The sequence below is a fragment of the Muntiacus reevesi genome, chromosome 1 (genome assembly GCF_963930625.1).
Source record: "Muntiacus reevesi chromosome 1, mMunRee1.1, whole genome shotgun sequence".
NCBI classification, from domain to species: domain Eukaryota; kingdom Metazoa; phylum Chordata; class Mammalia; order Artiodactyla; family Cervidae; genus Muntiacus; species Muntiacus reevesi.
Window position 1 is genome coordinate 20,323,943 of NC_089249.1, and position 13,253 is coordinate 20,337,195.

A 13,253-nucleotide genomic window follows, 5' to 3' on the forward strand; every position below is an offset into this window, starting at 1 on the left:
AGAAGTAAAGTGAGAAGAAGACAGCTATGGGATCTTGAGCCCAGAGAGTGAGGTGGGGTCCAGTTCTCCATGAACAAGGCTTCTGACCTCAGGCAAATCATAGAACATCTATGCTTCACCTTCCTTAGTTGTAAATGGGGATACAGTGGTACACACCTCCTGGTTATCAGAACAATATGATTATAATTTTAAAAGTCTTAGTTAGAGTAACTACCAGTGCAGAGCAAAATCAGAAATACAAGCCACTCTCACGAGTAGCTGTTACTGTAACTATAAGGACCTTTACTATCATTTCAGCCAGGTCTCAGGAAGAATACTTAAATAAGTACTCTTTTGCCTTCTTAAAATACTGCCTAAGTATAATTAACATGCTTTCCTTTCTCATCTCCCAACACAAGATAGTCACAACCAGAACCAAAAGAAATTCTCTCTATATATAAAGATCTGCTATTTAAAAAAATAACAGAGAACTGGCAAGACAAGGATGGACACCATCACATATGATATGTGTGAATGGAAATTTGTACAGTCTCTTTGCATAACAAAGTAGCTTAAGTATGAAAAAATGTTAGGTGTTGATACCCTTGGATCCAGCATTCTACTTCTAGCAATAGCTTAATGAAAGAATCTTAAATGTAGGCAAAGTTTTATACAAGAAGAGTGTTCTTTGTACTATCATTTACATGAAGGATTAAAAACAGCCTGAAGTCCAACAATCAGGAGTGGACAGCAGAGGACACCATTCAGGTCCTCAGCCGACCAGGGAAGGGCTGCAGGGATTGGAGTGTGGCTGGTGGGACTCCAGTAAAAAGGTTTGTGGGATAAAGGCTATTGCAGAAGCGAGGAAGATGTGGGCTATGGGAGCTACAGCACAGGGAACTTTATCAAGGCAGAGACTCAACCACAGGGTGCATGACATCATTTTGCAGTAAAAAGTTATTTACTGATTAACATGCATCCACAAATAGACATTTTTGTACATTAAAGCAAGTAGAGCTTAGTCATCACAAACCTGGGATTTGGATCAGAAAGACTTGGGTTCAAGGCTGGGCTTCAACAGAAATGTGAAAACTTGGACTGGCCTAAGTTTAGGTGAGTTTCAGGAGCCTGCACATCATAGACAATGGATCATTATCACCTAAAACCAACTAGTAACACAAGTGTTCCCAGTCTCATGTAATTTCCAGAGTGTTCCCTTCCTACCTGTTCTTCTGTCTCTGGTTTTATTGCTCCTGTAACTTATCAGATGGCTGTCTCCTCTCTGATTATCCTCTCCTTGTGCCCCAATAGGAGAGCAGGACTCTGCCTGGGGAGGACGGCGGGAGGATGAGTAACTTTCCATAACAAGTGATCTGCAGAGCCCAGGGCACAGAGAACCACGCTGGGTTAAGTCCCTGGTGGCGCTGGTGGCTGTCCCAGGGGAAACCGGGACCACGCCCCTCACTGCTCCCTACAGCCACTGCTCACACATGATCAAGCTCACAATCTGTTTTCTCTTCCCCAAGGGTGAAACAACACCTTCTTCCAGCCTGACACAGACGGGTGAGATCTCTGAGACCCTGCTGCTGCCACCATGAGCTCAGAGGATCCCAGGGACCGTTCAGGTAGTCAGCCACCTCGTCTCTGGCAGGTTCCTACTTGTGACCCAGAATTGAGTGTGGTGCCTCCAGGCCAAATTAACCTGCCAAGTAATCAAGAAACAAGAAAGGCATGGATAAGCATCCCCCAGAGAGGCAATGGGGAGTCCCCTAACACTTGCTGGTCTGTTCCCAGACCAGCCACAGACAAGATGCTAACTTCCTCCCCCTGCCTTCTGACCCCCTGCTAATGACTCAGAAATGAGGCCAGGATAGCCCATGAAGGGGGTGGGCACAGTGGAGGAAGTCTCCAAGGCCAGGCGGGACAGGGAGGGGAGGTCCCCTGGAGCTTCTCCTGCCCTCTCCCTTGGTCCAAGCCTCCTTCTGCTCCCAGACCCTGGGCTGTCAACACAGAGGCTGTTACCTCCACCGCTCGCCCTGCTGCCCACCCAGCTGCTCTCTGAGGGTCAGTGGACTCTAAACTGAACCCCAATCTGGCCTTTGCTGCCTCCCACACAGGCCTCCCAGATCGGGAGCACCTTACCTGACCTAACCTATAAAATGAGAAGGGTATTTCCCTATGTTGTGATGAGGACCAAATATAATGTGTGTCCGTGGCCTGGGCCGGGGCCTACCACATAGTACGTCCTGCCTAGTGTCGTGCTGTCCCCCCTACCTGGAATGTGTTAGTTCCAAGTAGAAACCTCTCCCCTTCTCTAGAATCCCCTCTCCCCTGTGGAGTGTTAGGGCCCCTGCCCAGTGCTCCCATGATACACACATGATTACTAGGTGAGTACCTCAGGCAGGTACTAGTTCGGTTGTTCTCAAATGCCCACGCAGACCTCCAGTTCAGAGTAGTCACTCAGTCATGTCTGACTCTTTGCGACCCCATGAATCGCAGCACACCAGGCCTCCCTGTCCATCACCAACTCCTGGAGTTTACCAAACTCATGTCCATCGAATCAGTGATGCCATCCAGCCATCTCATCCTCTGTCGTCCCCTTCTCCTCCTGTCCCCGATCCCTCCCACCATCAGGGTCTTTTCCAATGAGTCAACTCTTCGATGAGGTGGCCAAAGTATTGGAGTTTCAGCTTCAGCATCAGTCCTTCCAATGAACACCGAGGACTGATCTTTAGGATGGACTGGTTGGATCTCCTTGCAGTCCAAGGGACTCTCAAGAGTCTTCTCCAACACCACAGTTCAAAAGCATCAATTTTTTGGCTCTCAGCTTTCTTCATAGTCCAACTCTCACATCCGTACATGACCACTGGAAAAACCATAACCTTGACTAGACAGACCTCTGTTGGCAAAGTAATGTCTCTGTTTTTAATATGCTATCTACGTTGGTCATAACTTTACTTCCAAGGAGTAAGCGTCTTTTAACTTCATGACTGCAATTACCATCTGCGGTGACGTTGGAGCCCCCAAAAATAAAGTCTGACACTGTTTCCACTGTTTCCCCATCTATTTGCCATGAAGTGATGGGACCAGATACCATGATCTTAGTTTTCTGAATGTTGAGCTTTAAGCCAACTTTTTCACTCTCCTCTTTCACTTTCATCAAGAGGCTCTTTAGTTCCTCTTCACTTTCTGCTATAAGGGTGGTATCATCTGCATATCTGAGGTTACTGATATTTCTCCCAGCAATCTTGATTCCAGCTTGTGCTTCTTCCAGCCCAGCATTTCTCATGATGTACTCTGCATATAAATTAAACAAGCAAGGTGACAATATACAGCCTTGACGTACTCCTTTTGCTATCTGGAACCAGTCTGTTGTTCCATGTCCAGTTCTAACTGTTGCTTCCTGACCTGCATATAGGTTTCTCAAGAGGCAGGTCAGGTGGTCTGGTATTCCCATTTCTTTCAGAATTTTCCACAGTTTATTGTGATCCACACAGTCAAAGACTTTGGCATAGTCAATAAAGCAGAAATAGATGTTTTTCTGGAACTCTCTTGCTTTTTCCATGATCCAGTGAATGTTGGCAGTTTCATCTCTGGTTCCTCTGCCTTTTCTAAAACCAGCTTGAACATCTGGAAGTTCACGGTTCACGTATTGCTGAAGTCTGCCTTGGAGAATTTTGAGCACTACTTTACTAGTGTGTGAGATGAGTGCAATGGTGTTGTAGTTTGAGCATTCTTTGGCATTGCCTTTCTTTGGGATTGGAATGAAAACTGAACTTTTCCACTCCTGTGGACACTGATGAGTTATCCTAATTTGCTGTCATATTGTGTGCAGCACTTTGACAGCATCATCTTTCAGGATTTGAAATAGCTCAACTGGAATTCCATCACCTCCACTAGCTTTGTTCATAGTGATGCTTTCTAAGGCCCACTTGACTTCACATTCCAGGATTTCTGGCTCTAGGTGAGTGATCACACCCTTGTGATTATCTGGATGATGAAGATCATTTTTTGTACAATTCTTCTGTGTATTTCTGCCACCTCTTCTTAATATCTTCTGCTTCTGTTAGGTTCATAGCATTTCTGTCCTTTATCAAACCCATCTTTACATGAAAAATGTCCCCTTGTTATCTCTAATTTTCTTGAAGAGATCTCTAGTCTTTCCCATTCTGTTGTTTTCCTCTATTTCTTTGCATTGATTGCTGAGGAAGGCTTTCTTATCTCTCCTTGCTATTCTTTGGGAACTCTGCATTCAGATGCTTACATCTTTCCTTTTCTCCTTTGCTTTTCACTTCTCTTCCTTTCACAGCTATTTGTAAGGCCTCCTCAGACAACCATTTTGCTTTTTTGCTTCCATGGGAATGGTTTTGACCCCTGTCTCCTGTACAATGTCACAAACCTCCATCCATAGTTCTTCAGGCACTCTGTCTATCAGATTTAGTCCCTTAAATCTATTTCTCACTTCCACTGTATAATCATAAGGGAGTTGATTTAGGTCATACCTGAATGGTCTAGTGGTTTTCCCTACTTTCTTCAATTTAAATCTGAATTTGGCAATAAGGCGTTCATGATCTGAGCCACAGTCCACTTCTGGTCTTGTTTTTGCTGACTGTATAGAGCTTCTCCATCTTTGGCTGCAAAGAATATAATCAATCTGCTTTTTCTGTGTTGACCATCTGGTGATGTCCATGTGTAGAGTCTTCTCTTGTGTTGTTGGAAGAAGGTGTTTGCTATGACCAGTGCATTCTCTTGGCAAAACTCTATTAGCCTTTGCCCTGCTTCATTCTGTACTCCAAGGCCAAATTTGCCTATTACTCCAGGTGTTTCTTGACTTCCTACTTTTGCATTCCAATCCCATATAATGAAAAGGACATCTTTTGAGGGTGTTAGTTGCAAAAGATCTTGTAGGTATTCATAGACCCGTTCAGCTTCAGCTTCTTCAGCATTAACGGTTGGGGCATAGGCTTGGATTACCGTGATATTGAATGGTTTGCCTTGGAAACGAACAGGATCATTCTGTCATTTTTGAGATTGCATCCAAGTACTGCATTTTGGACTCTTTTGTTGACCATGATGGCTACTCCATTTCTTCTAAGGAATTCCTGCCCACAGTAGTAGATATAATGGTCATCTGAGTTAAATTCACCCATTCCAGTCTATTTTAGTTTGCTGATTCCTAGAATGTCGACATTCACTCTTGCCATCTCCTGTTTGACCACTTCCAATTTGCCTTGATTCATGGACCTAAAATTCCAGGTTCCTATGCAATATTGCTCTTTACAGCATCGGACCTTGCTTCTATAACCAGTCACGCCCACAACTGGGTACTGATTTTGCTCTGGCTCCAGCCCTTCATTCTATCTGGAGTTATTTCTCCACTGATATCCAGTAGCATATTCGTCACCTACCGACATGGGGAGTTCCTCTTTCAGTATCCTTTCATTTTGCCTTTTCATACTGTTCATGCGGTCCTCAAGGCAAGAATACTGAAGTGGTTTGCCATTCCCTTCTCCAGTGGACCACATTCTGTCGGACCTCTCCACCATGACCCCTCCATCTTGGGTGGCCCCACATGGCGTGGCTTAGTTTCACTGAGTTAGTTAGACAAGGCTGTGGTCCCTGTGATCAGATTGGCTAGTTTTCTGTGACTATGGTTGTAATGTGTCTGCCGTCTGATTCCCTCTCACAACACCTACTGTCTTACTTGGGTTTCTCTTACCTTGGACGTGAGGTATCTCTTCACATCTGCTCCAGCAAACCGCAGCTGCTGCTACTTACCTTGGAGGAGTCGCCCCTCCTGATCTTGAATGTGGAGTAGCTCCTCTCGGCCTTCCTGAGCCCGTGTAGCCACCGCACCTTGGACGTGGGGTTGCTCCTCTCCACCGCCGCCCCTGACCTTGAGCGTGGGGTAGCACCTCTCAGCTGCGCTTCCTGCGCGGTCCATGGCAGCCACTGCGCTTCCGGAGTGGGTAGCCTTTCCATTCTCCGGGGGATCATCCCAACCTAGGGATCGAACCCAGGTCTCCTGCATTGTAGGCAGATTCTTTACCAGCCAAGCCACAAGGGAAGCCCTAAGTAAATGTTATTTGCTCAGTCGTGTCCGACTCTTTGCGACCCCATGGACTGCAGCCCACCACGCTCCTCTGTCCATGAGATTTTCCAGGCAAGGATACTGGAGTGGGTTGCCAGTTCCTTTTCCAGGGGATCTTCCCTACCCAGAGATCTTCCCAACCCAGGGATCGAACCTGGGTCTCCTGCACTGCAGGCAGATTCTTTACTGACTGAGCTACAAGGGAAAGCCACAGACACCCAGGTGCTCAGTTATTTCCTCCACTCACACCCACCCTAATCAATCAAAACACAGATCTAGTGCTGTGGTTTCCCTCCATGTGAGCCCTGAGTTCATTTCTCCGTTAGTGATGCATGAGAAAAAGAAAACCTAAGAACACTTAATACTACAGGGAAGAGAAAGACAGGAAGAGATCTGGCGTCTCTTTATTTAATAAGGACACTGATATTACTGAATTAAGGCCCCATACTTAAGGCCTCATTTCACCTAATTACTGCCTTAAAGCCCCCTATCTTCTAATACAGTCATTGCAGAGTGGGTGGGTCTGGGCGTTAGTTAACTTATGAGTTGGGGCTAGTACACACAGTCCACATGACACCCCAGATAAATCCATCAACAGCATGCCAGATGAATGCTGCTGAGAAAGGTGAACTTTAACCACTTATATTCGATACTGTTTACATCACCCCATAGTTTATTTGAATCTTCAATTATTTTTATTTTTCTGTCTAGAGAGCCAAAGCTTTTTTGAGGATGTCGTTGAATTTCTCCAGAAGAGTGTGAGATGGGAACACCTGAAATTCCTGCTCGAAGACAAACCCTGGGAGAATTTTGTGACTGAGGCCGGTTTGTCCAGGTAACCATGCAGGTACACCATAAATGTCACCAACATGCCCCCGGAAGATTCTCCCAGGCTAGTTTTCCCCAGGCAGATCCTATGGTTGGGGTTGAGGATGTTCCTCCTCAATATCCTATGTGGAATGCTTCCTCCGTGTTATTTGTTGGCAGTGAATGACGTTGGGTTGAGAAGAGATGAAACCTGAAAGGAAGGGAAGGTTATATGACCTTGGATAAGTTACTGAACTACTCTCTGCTCATCATCTGTTCAATTTTATTGTGAGGACTCTGAGATCATGCATGCAAGTGTTTTTCATGATTGTTGACACAGAGTAGGTGCTCAATCTATGTTAATTTTAAGATAAGCTTGTTGGGAAGAATCAGGGACCTTCTTCCTGGAGATGAGAACCAAGAAGGACTTCCTTTGGGTCAAGTCAGAAAATCCTGACCCGAATATCATTTTGTGTTCCTGGGAATTGACTAGAACTCCTTCATTCCCTATCTTAGGAATTATATCAACACTGCATGTTCCCGCTGGCCAATAAGGCAGAGAGGCTGGAGGGGAACTGGTTGGACCTGGTGGGATCCTGGATCTAGCCCTGCCCAACTCTGAGCCTGTGGGTTTAAGACTTTCAGTCTCAGATTTGTTATGTGTTATGTGTCCAATGGGAATACCAATTAAATCTGATGGATTGTAGTGATGACCTCAGAGTGAACTGCAGGTCAGAGGTGGGGAACCAAGTGCAATCATCTCATCCAAAGGCCCAGGGAGACCTGGACCAGGGTCAGACTCAGGGGTCAGGGTAGAGCAGAGGGTCCAGGTTGTAGGACTAGTAGGCAGGCTTGGGCAGCAGGGCCAGGACTAGAGTGAGGAGGGTAGGCCCCAAGGACACAGAACTGAAGGGGCTGTGACTCTAACAGAGGTCCCAGGAGTGGGAGGGGGGACATTTCTTCCCTTCCTGATGGGATCCCCTCATGCTGGGCTAGAGAGCCCTGGGTGACCATGTTCTCCACACCCTGCCTTGGACCTGGGTTCTCACTCCATCTGGAACCCTCTTCTAGTCTACATGGAGCTGCCCTGAGAGTAGAAGGCCGTGTGGCTCAGTGAGCCCTCCAGGGTCACAATGGGTGGCTCTGATTGTGCATCATTTGAGGGATTCCGAGGAGCCTCACGCATTCCCACCAAAGAGGAAAATACTTCTTTCACCAGCTGTGCAAGTGCCGATTTCCTCAGGCTCAGCCACTCAGATGGGCGTTTCTTCATGACTTGAATCTTTAGAGGTTCCGTAAAGTTGCACACAGCCTTGGGTTGAAGGCTCATGAGGCTGTCAGAAATTAACATATAACCCCTGAGAGATCTGGGGTGCTGGGTCCTGGGTCAGGAATCAGTGAGGTGGGCTGGAGGGGCCATGGGTAACAGGACTCACAGCACATCTCCTGCTTCTCAGTCAATATGGGCAGTGGACAGACCCAGTGTCCTTCTGCTGAGAAGGCCAAGGGTATTGGGCTTGGATGAGAGCAGATGCCAGCCAAAATGATCATTAAGGGTCCTTCTAGCTGAGTTTTTATTAAAAAAATAAAATAAAATTCCAGGTTCACAGTTAGACAATCTGAAAAGTATGAGGACACAGTCCTGGGAGTATACTTACATTTCCCATCAAGGGCAAATTTGGGGGATCCCACAACCACCCTCAGATTCTAGAACTTCTTAGAAGGATGCACAGACTCACTTAAAGCTTCAGGATCCCAGTTATGGTTTTTCACAGGGAAGGATGCAGTTTCCCATCAGCCACAGGGCAGAGTCTGGGCATGTTTCACACATGAAGGTCCCATTGTCCCCAGGATGCATTACTGTCCTGGATTCAGTGGGGCAGGACACATGGAGCACTGCCCGCCAGGGACGCTCACCCTATTTAACATCAAATTACCCTGACCTGTCATCTCCAGCCACTCCCAGAGGTCAGACTAATGCCCTAGAGCCCAGCTCCTCTGGAGGTCAGAACTGATACCACGTGACCCAGAGGCCCATCACATGTCAATTTGTCAGACTGTCCAGTGGCCAAAGTCCCAGACAGACGAGGACATTCTTATCAGCCAGAATATTTTGGGGGCCTAGGGACCACATCCTAGCAGCCAAGAGCAAAGAACAAGAAGACTCCTCACTATACACTAAGGTCCTTGAATGAAGGGTTTTCTGCCCTAATCCCACTTCTCTTTGTTTATTTGTGAAGTTCCCATTTTACACACATTCTGGAAGTGATGGTATTGGTCCACCTTTGAGATGTCTTTATCAAATATCTCTCTTAAGTTAAAGGTATCCTAAGATGACCTTTGCTTATTTATTCCGTGATTGAATAAGTACATGGAGCACTAACAATATCCAAATGAGGGTTTCAGGTTGGAAAAACTTTTACATTAGTAAAATTCTTGTGATTTACAATAAAATCTCTGTGGTTTGTGCAGGATAGAGCTTGTTGAGCCTGTTTCATAGACAAGCAAGCTGTCTTTCTAAGGCTTTAATGTTCATTGTTACAGGGAAGAGGCAGATGTACTCCGTGAACATCTGATCAAGCTGCTAACAGACTTGGCCAGGGAGGACCCAGACAGTCTCCAAAACTACCAGCAGGAAAAAGAGAGGTTTCTGAAGGAGTTTCCTCAGGTAAAACAGGAGCTGAAGGAGAGCATAAAAAAGCTCCGTGAGCTCGCAGACCATGTTGACAAGGTGCACAGGGACTGCACCATCTCCAATGTGGTAGCCTCCTCCACTGGCATTGCATCTGGCACCCTGAGCATCCTTGGCCTGGTTCTGGCACCCTTTACAGCGGGCCTCAGCCTGGGACTCTCAGTCACTGGAATAGGGCTGGGAGCAGCAGCTGCTGTGACAGGTGTGTCCACCATGGTGGTGGAAAAGGTAAACACGTCATCAGCAGAAACCCAGGCCAGTCTCCTTGACAGAGTCAAAATAATTTCCTATTTTTGGAATCTCTACCAAGTTAAAGACTTTGGGAGTCATATTCGTGCCATCAGGGTGGCCAGAGGCAGCCCTCAATTAGTAGCCACTGCTCAGCGCTTCATAACCACTGGACGAGTCTCTGTCCAAAGTGCCCAACAGGTGAGAAGTCATTTCAGAGGCACACCTCTGGCAATGGGTAGAACAGCGCGCATCGCGAGTGGAGTCACATCAGGTTTATTCTTGGCGCTGGACGTGTACTCCCTGGTGGAAGACGTACAGGATTTGCAGGAGGGGGCAAAGACAGCATCAGCTGAGAACATGAGGCAGAAAGCCCAGGAGCTGGAGAAGAAGTTGGAGGCGCTCACCTGGATCTATGAGAGTCTGCAATAGGGCCCGACTGGCCACCCCAATAGCAATGCAGGGACCAGGGACATGTGCAGGGTCACGGGGAGAAACCACTTGTTTTGGACTAAAGAAGACATGGAGGGCAGAATAAGGAAGAGACAGGGAGACAAGCAGTGAGAGGCCAGGAATAGGGGAGCTTTGAAAATGGGAGAAAGCCAAAAAGTTAGGATTGCAGAGATCCAGCACAAGTAGCAGGGGCTCCTCTGTCGCCCTCCCCAGGGTTTGATATTCCAGCAAGAAGGGTTTCCCCCTGGTGAGGGTCTCTAGCCCTACTTCGCCAGCATCAACTCACCTTTGAACTCAATAGATAGTGACTTGTTTGTTTCCATATTTTATTAAAGTATAGTTGATTTACAATATAGTATTAGCTTCAGGTATATAGCAAAGTGATTCAATTATACCTATATCTGTGTCCATATTGATGCTTTTTAATTTTTTATGAGTTCTTCAGTTTAGTTCAGCTGCTGAATCATGTCCGACTCTTTGGGACCCCGTGGACTACAGCAAGCCCAGGCCTCCCTGTCCGTAACCAACTCTCTGAGTTTACTCAAACTCATTTCCATTGAGTTGGTGATGCCATCCAACCATCTCCTCCTCTGTCATCCCCTTCTCCTTTAGCCTTCAATCTGTCCCAGCATCAGGGTCTTTTCAAATGAGTAAACTCTTCACATCAGGTGGCCAAAGTATTGGAGTTTCAGCTTCAGCATCAGTCCTTCCAATGACTATTCAGGACTGATCTCCTTTAGGATGGACTGGTTGGATCTCCTTGCTGTCCAAGGGACTCTCAAGAGTCTTCTCCAACACCACAGGTCAAAAGCATCAATTCTTCAGCACTCAGCTTTCTTTATGGTCCAAATCTCACATCCATACCTGACTACTGGGAAAATCATAGCTTTGACTATAGGGGACTTTGTTGGCAAAGTGATGTCTCTGCTTTTTAACATGATGTCTAGGTTGGTCATAACTTTTCTTCCAAGAAGCAAATGTCTTTTAATTTCATGGCTGCAGTCACCGTCCACAGTGATTTTGTAGCCCAAGAAAATGAAGTCTGTCACTGTTTCCATTTTATCCCCATCAAGGAGGGCTGCATGATGCCAAATCCTCTCCCCACTCATGGAAGATGGAGGGATGTGGACACAGCAGAGTGGGCCCCAGAGTCTCTGTGAAGGAAGAATTCAGGCAGCTTTCTACCGAGGTGGGACTGTTGCAGAAGTGAGTTGACACTTGATGCCAGTCGCAGAGGGTCCCCATTGGCTCTGCCAGACTCAGCTCCCTGTGGCCCCTAGGGACTCGGGCCTTGAGCTCACTACTTTGGACAAGAGATAATTGATGTTTATGACTCATCTCAAGCTAACAGGGGGCATTTATGGAAGGAAAGTGTCAGGGAATGTTTAACAGGAGGATTCCTGTGTGCTGTTTCCTATCTCTCTTGAGCCCTCTCTTCCTTATCAGTCCATGGCTGGTGAGAGGAGCAGGCAAGCCTCTCCCAGGATGGAGATCAAAGAGATGGGATGCTTGCATTGGATTTCCTTCCTTAGCTTTTCCATTTGGTGAAAGGGATTGTTTATGACCCTCTTTTGATATGGATCACCTTTTGGCCTTAAGGCCTCTATTGCTTCTTGCTTCCTTGGTAACTTGTAATAAAGTCTGATCTCTTGATCTTTATCTGAAGAAGCTACCTTGTATTACAGTATATATACTCTTATAGAATTCAATAAAGCACCCTTGTTCTATCAGAGCTTGGGTCCCTGTGTCTTTCTCTCTCTCTCTCTCTCTCTCTCTCTCTCTCTCTTTATTTCTGGCTGATTCCCTGGAGCGTGAAGACTGACTGCATAACCCCAACAGGAAAGTACATGTTTAGACTACTGGAAGGTTTAAGGATTTCTCTTCCTGTAAGGAAATGGCATAGTCCAGAAAACAGACCGACCAGCCAGTTTTCCCATGTGGGGGCAAGTCTGAACCTCGGTTTTCCCTGGTGACAATGAGATAGTAAACGTTTTCATCACAGGGCTGAAGTAGCTTGCACGATGGTGTGTGTGAAGGTGTTTTACAGATTGTAAAGTGTTCAGGTGCTGCTATGTTTTCCCACAAAGGTTCAGCTTTTTAACAATTTGTTTTAATTTTTGAAAATCATCAAATTTACCATTTTACCCACTTTTCAGTGTACAGGTCAGTGGTATTTAGGACACTCACATCATTATACAAACAGCATCACCATCCATCCACAGAATGTGCTACATCAAAAATGAAGCTCTGTCCCAATTATAAACTAATACCTCATTCTCCCTCCTCTCCACCCCTGGAAACCACCAGTGTACCACTGATTTTTATGAATTTGGCTCCTCTCAGAATCTCATGTGAGTGGAATCATACAATATTTGTCCTTTGTGATAGGATTTTTTTCTTTCTTTTCTACTTCCTGTGGTAAAATATACACAACATAAAATTTACCACTTAACCACTTTTAAGTGTACAGGTGAGTGGTATAAAATACATTCATATATTTTGCAGCCATCACCACCATCCATCTCCATATTCTTTCTTCCTGAAACCTGAGACTCCTCTGGACCGTGACTCCCCCTCCCATAGCCCCTGACAACCACCACCCTACTTTCTGTCCTTATCCATTTGCCTACTCTGCAAACCTAATAAAAACAGAAAATACAATAAGTTTCTTGTTACTGTTTTATTTCACTGAACATAATGTCTTCAAGGCACATCCAGGCTGTAGCACATGTCTGAATTTTCTTCCTTTTAAAATAATTTTTTTTAAAAAGAACTTTCTTCCTTTTTTAAGTGAGTAATAGTCCATGGTATGCATAGACAGAATTTTTCTTATATTATTTTTCTTTCTTCCACACTTTGGCTATTGTGACGAGGGCAGCCTGGCAGTGAGTGGCCGAGACCCGTTCCCTTGAGGTCACCTGTGCTGTCAGCCTGGAGGGCATCCCCTGGGCTCTGCCCCCTGGGGTCCACCTCCATCAGCAACTCTGATGACTCTAAAGCCCT

At 46.0% G+C, this 13,253-nt stretch overlaps 1 protein-coding gene across 6 annotated transcripts in view; it reads left to right on the plus strand.

Annotated features, from left to right (window-relative positions):
* LOC136170578 (apolipoprotein L3-like) overlaps positions 1 to 13,253 on the plus strand; it is a 59,145-nt gene that overhangs the window by 13,518 nt on the left and 32,374 nt on the right. For 2 of the 6 annotated variants that reach the window (XM_065938898.1, XM_065938906.1), the window contains exons 3-5: positions 1,506 to 1,604; positions 6,782 to 6,905; positions 9,422 to 12,901. In XM_065938898.1, the coding sequence (XP_065794970.1) occupies positions 1,574 to 1,604; positions 6,782 to 6,905; positions 9,422 to 10,229 (963 nt within the window). In that variant the 5' untranslated portion in view covers positions 1,506 to 1,573 and the 3' untranslated portion in view covers positions 10,230 to 12,901. Of the gene's footprint in view, positions 1 to 1,221; positions 1,386 to 1,505; positions 1,605 to 6,781; positions 6,906 to 9,421; positions 12,902 to 13,253 lie in introns of those variants that run through there. The other 4 variants (XR_010663656.1, XR_010663657.1, XM_065938912.1 and 1 more) reach the window with 3 other exon arrangements.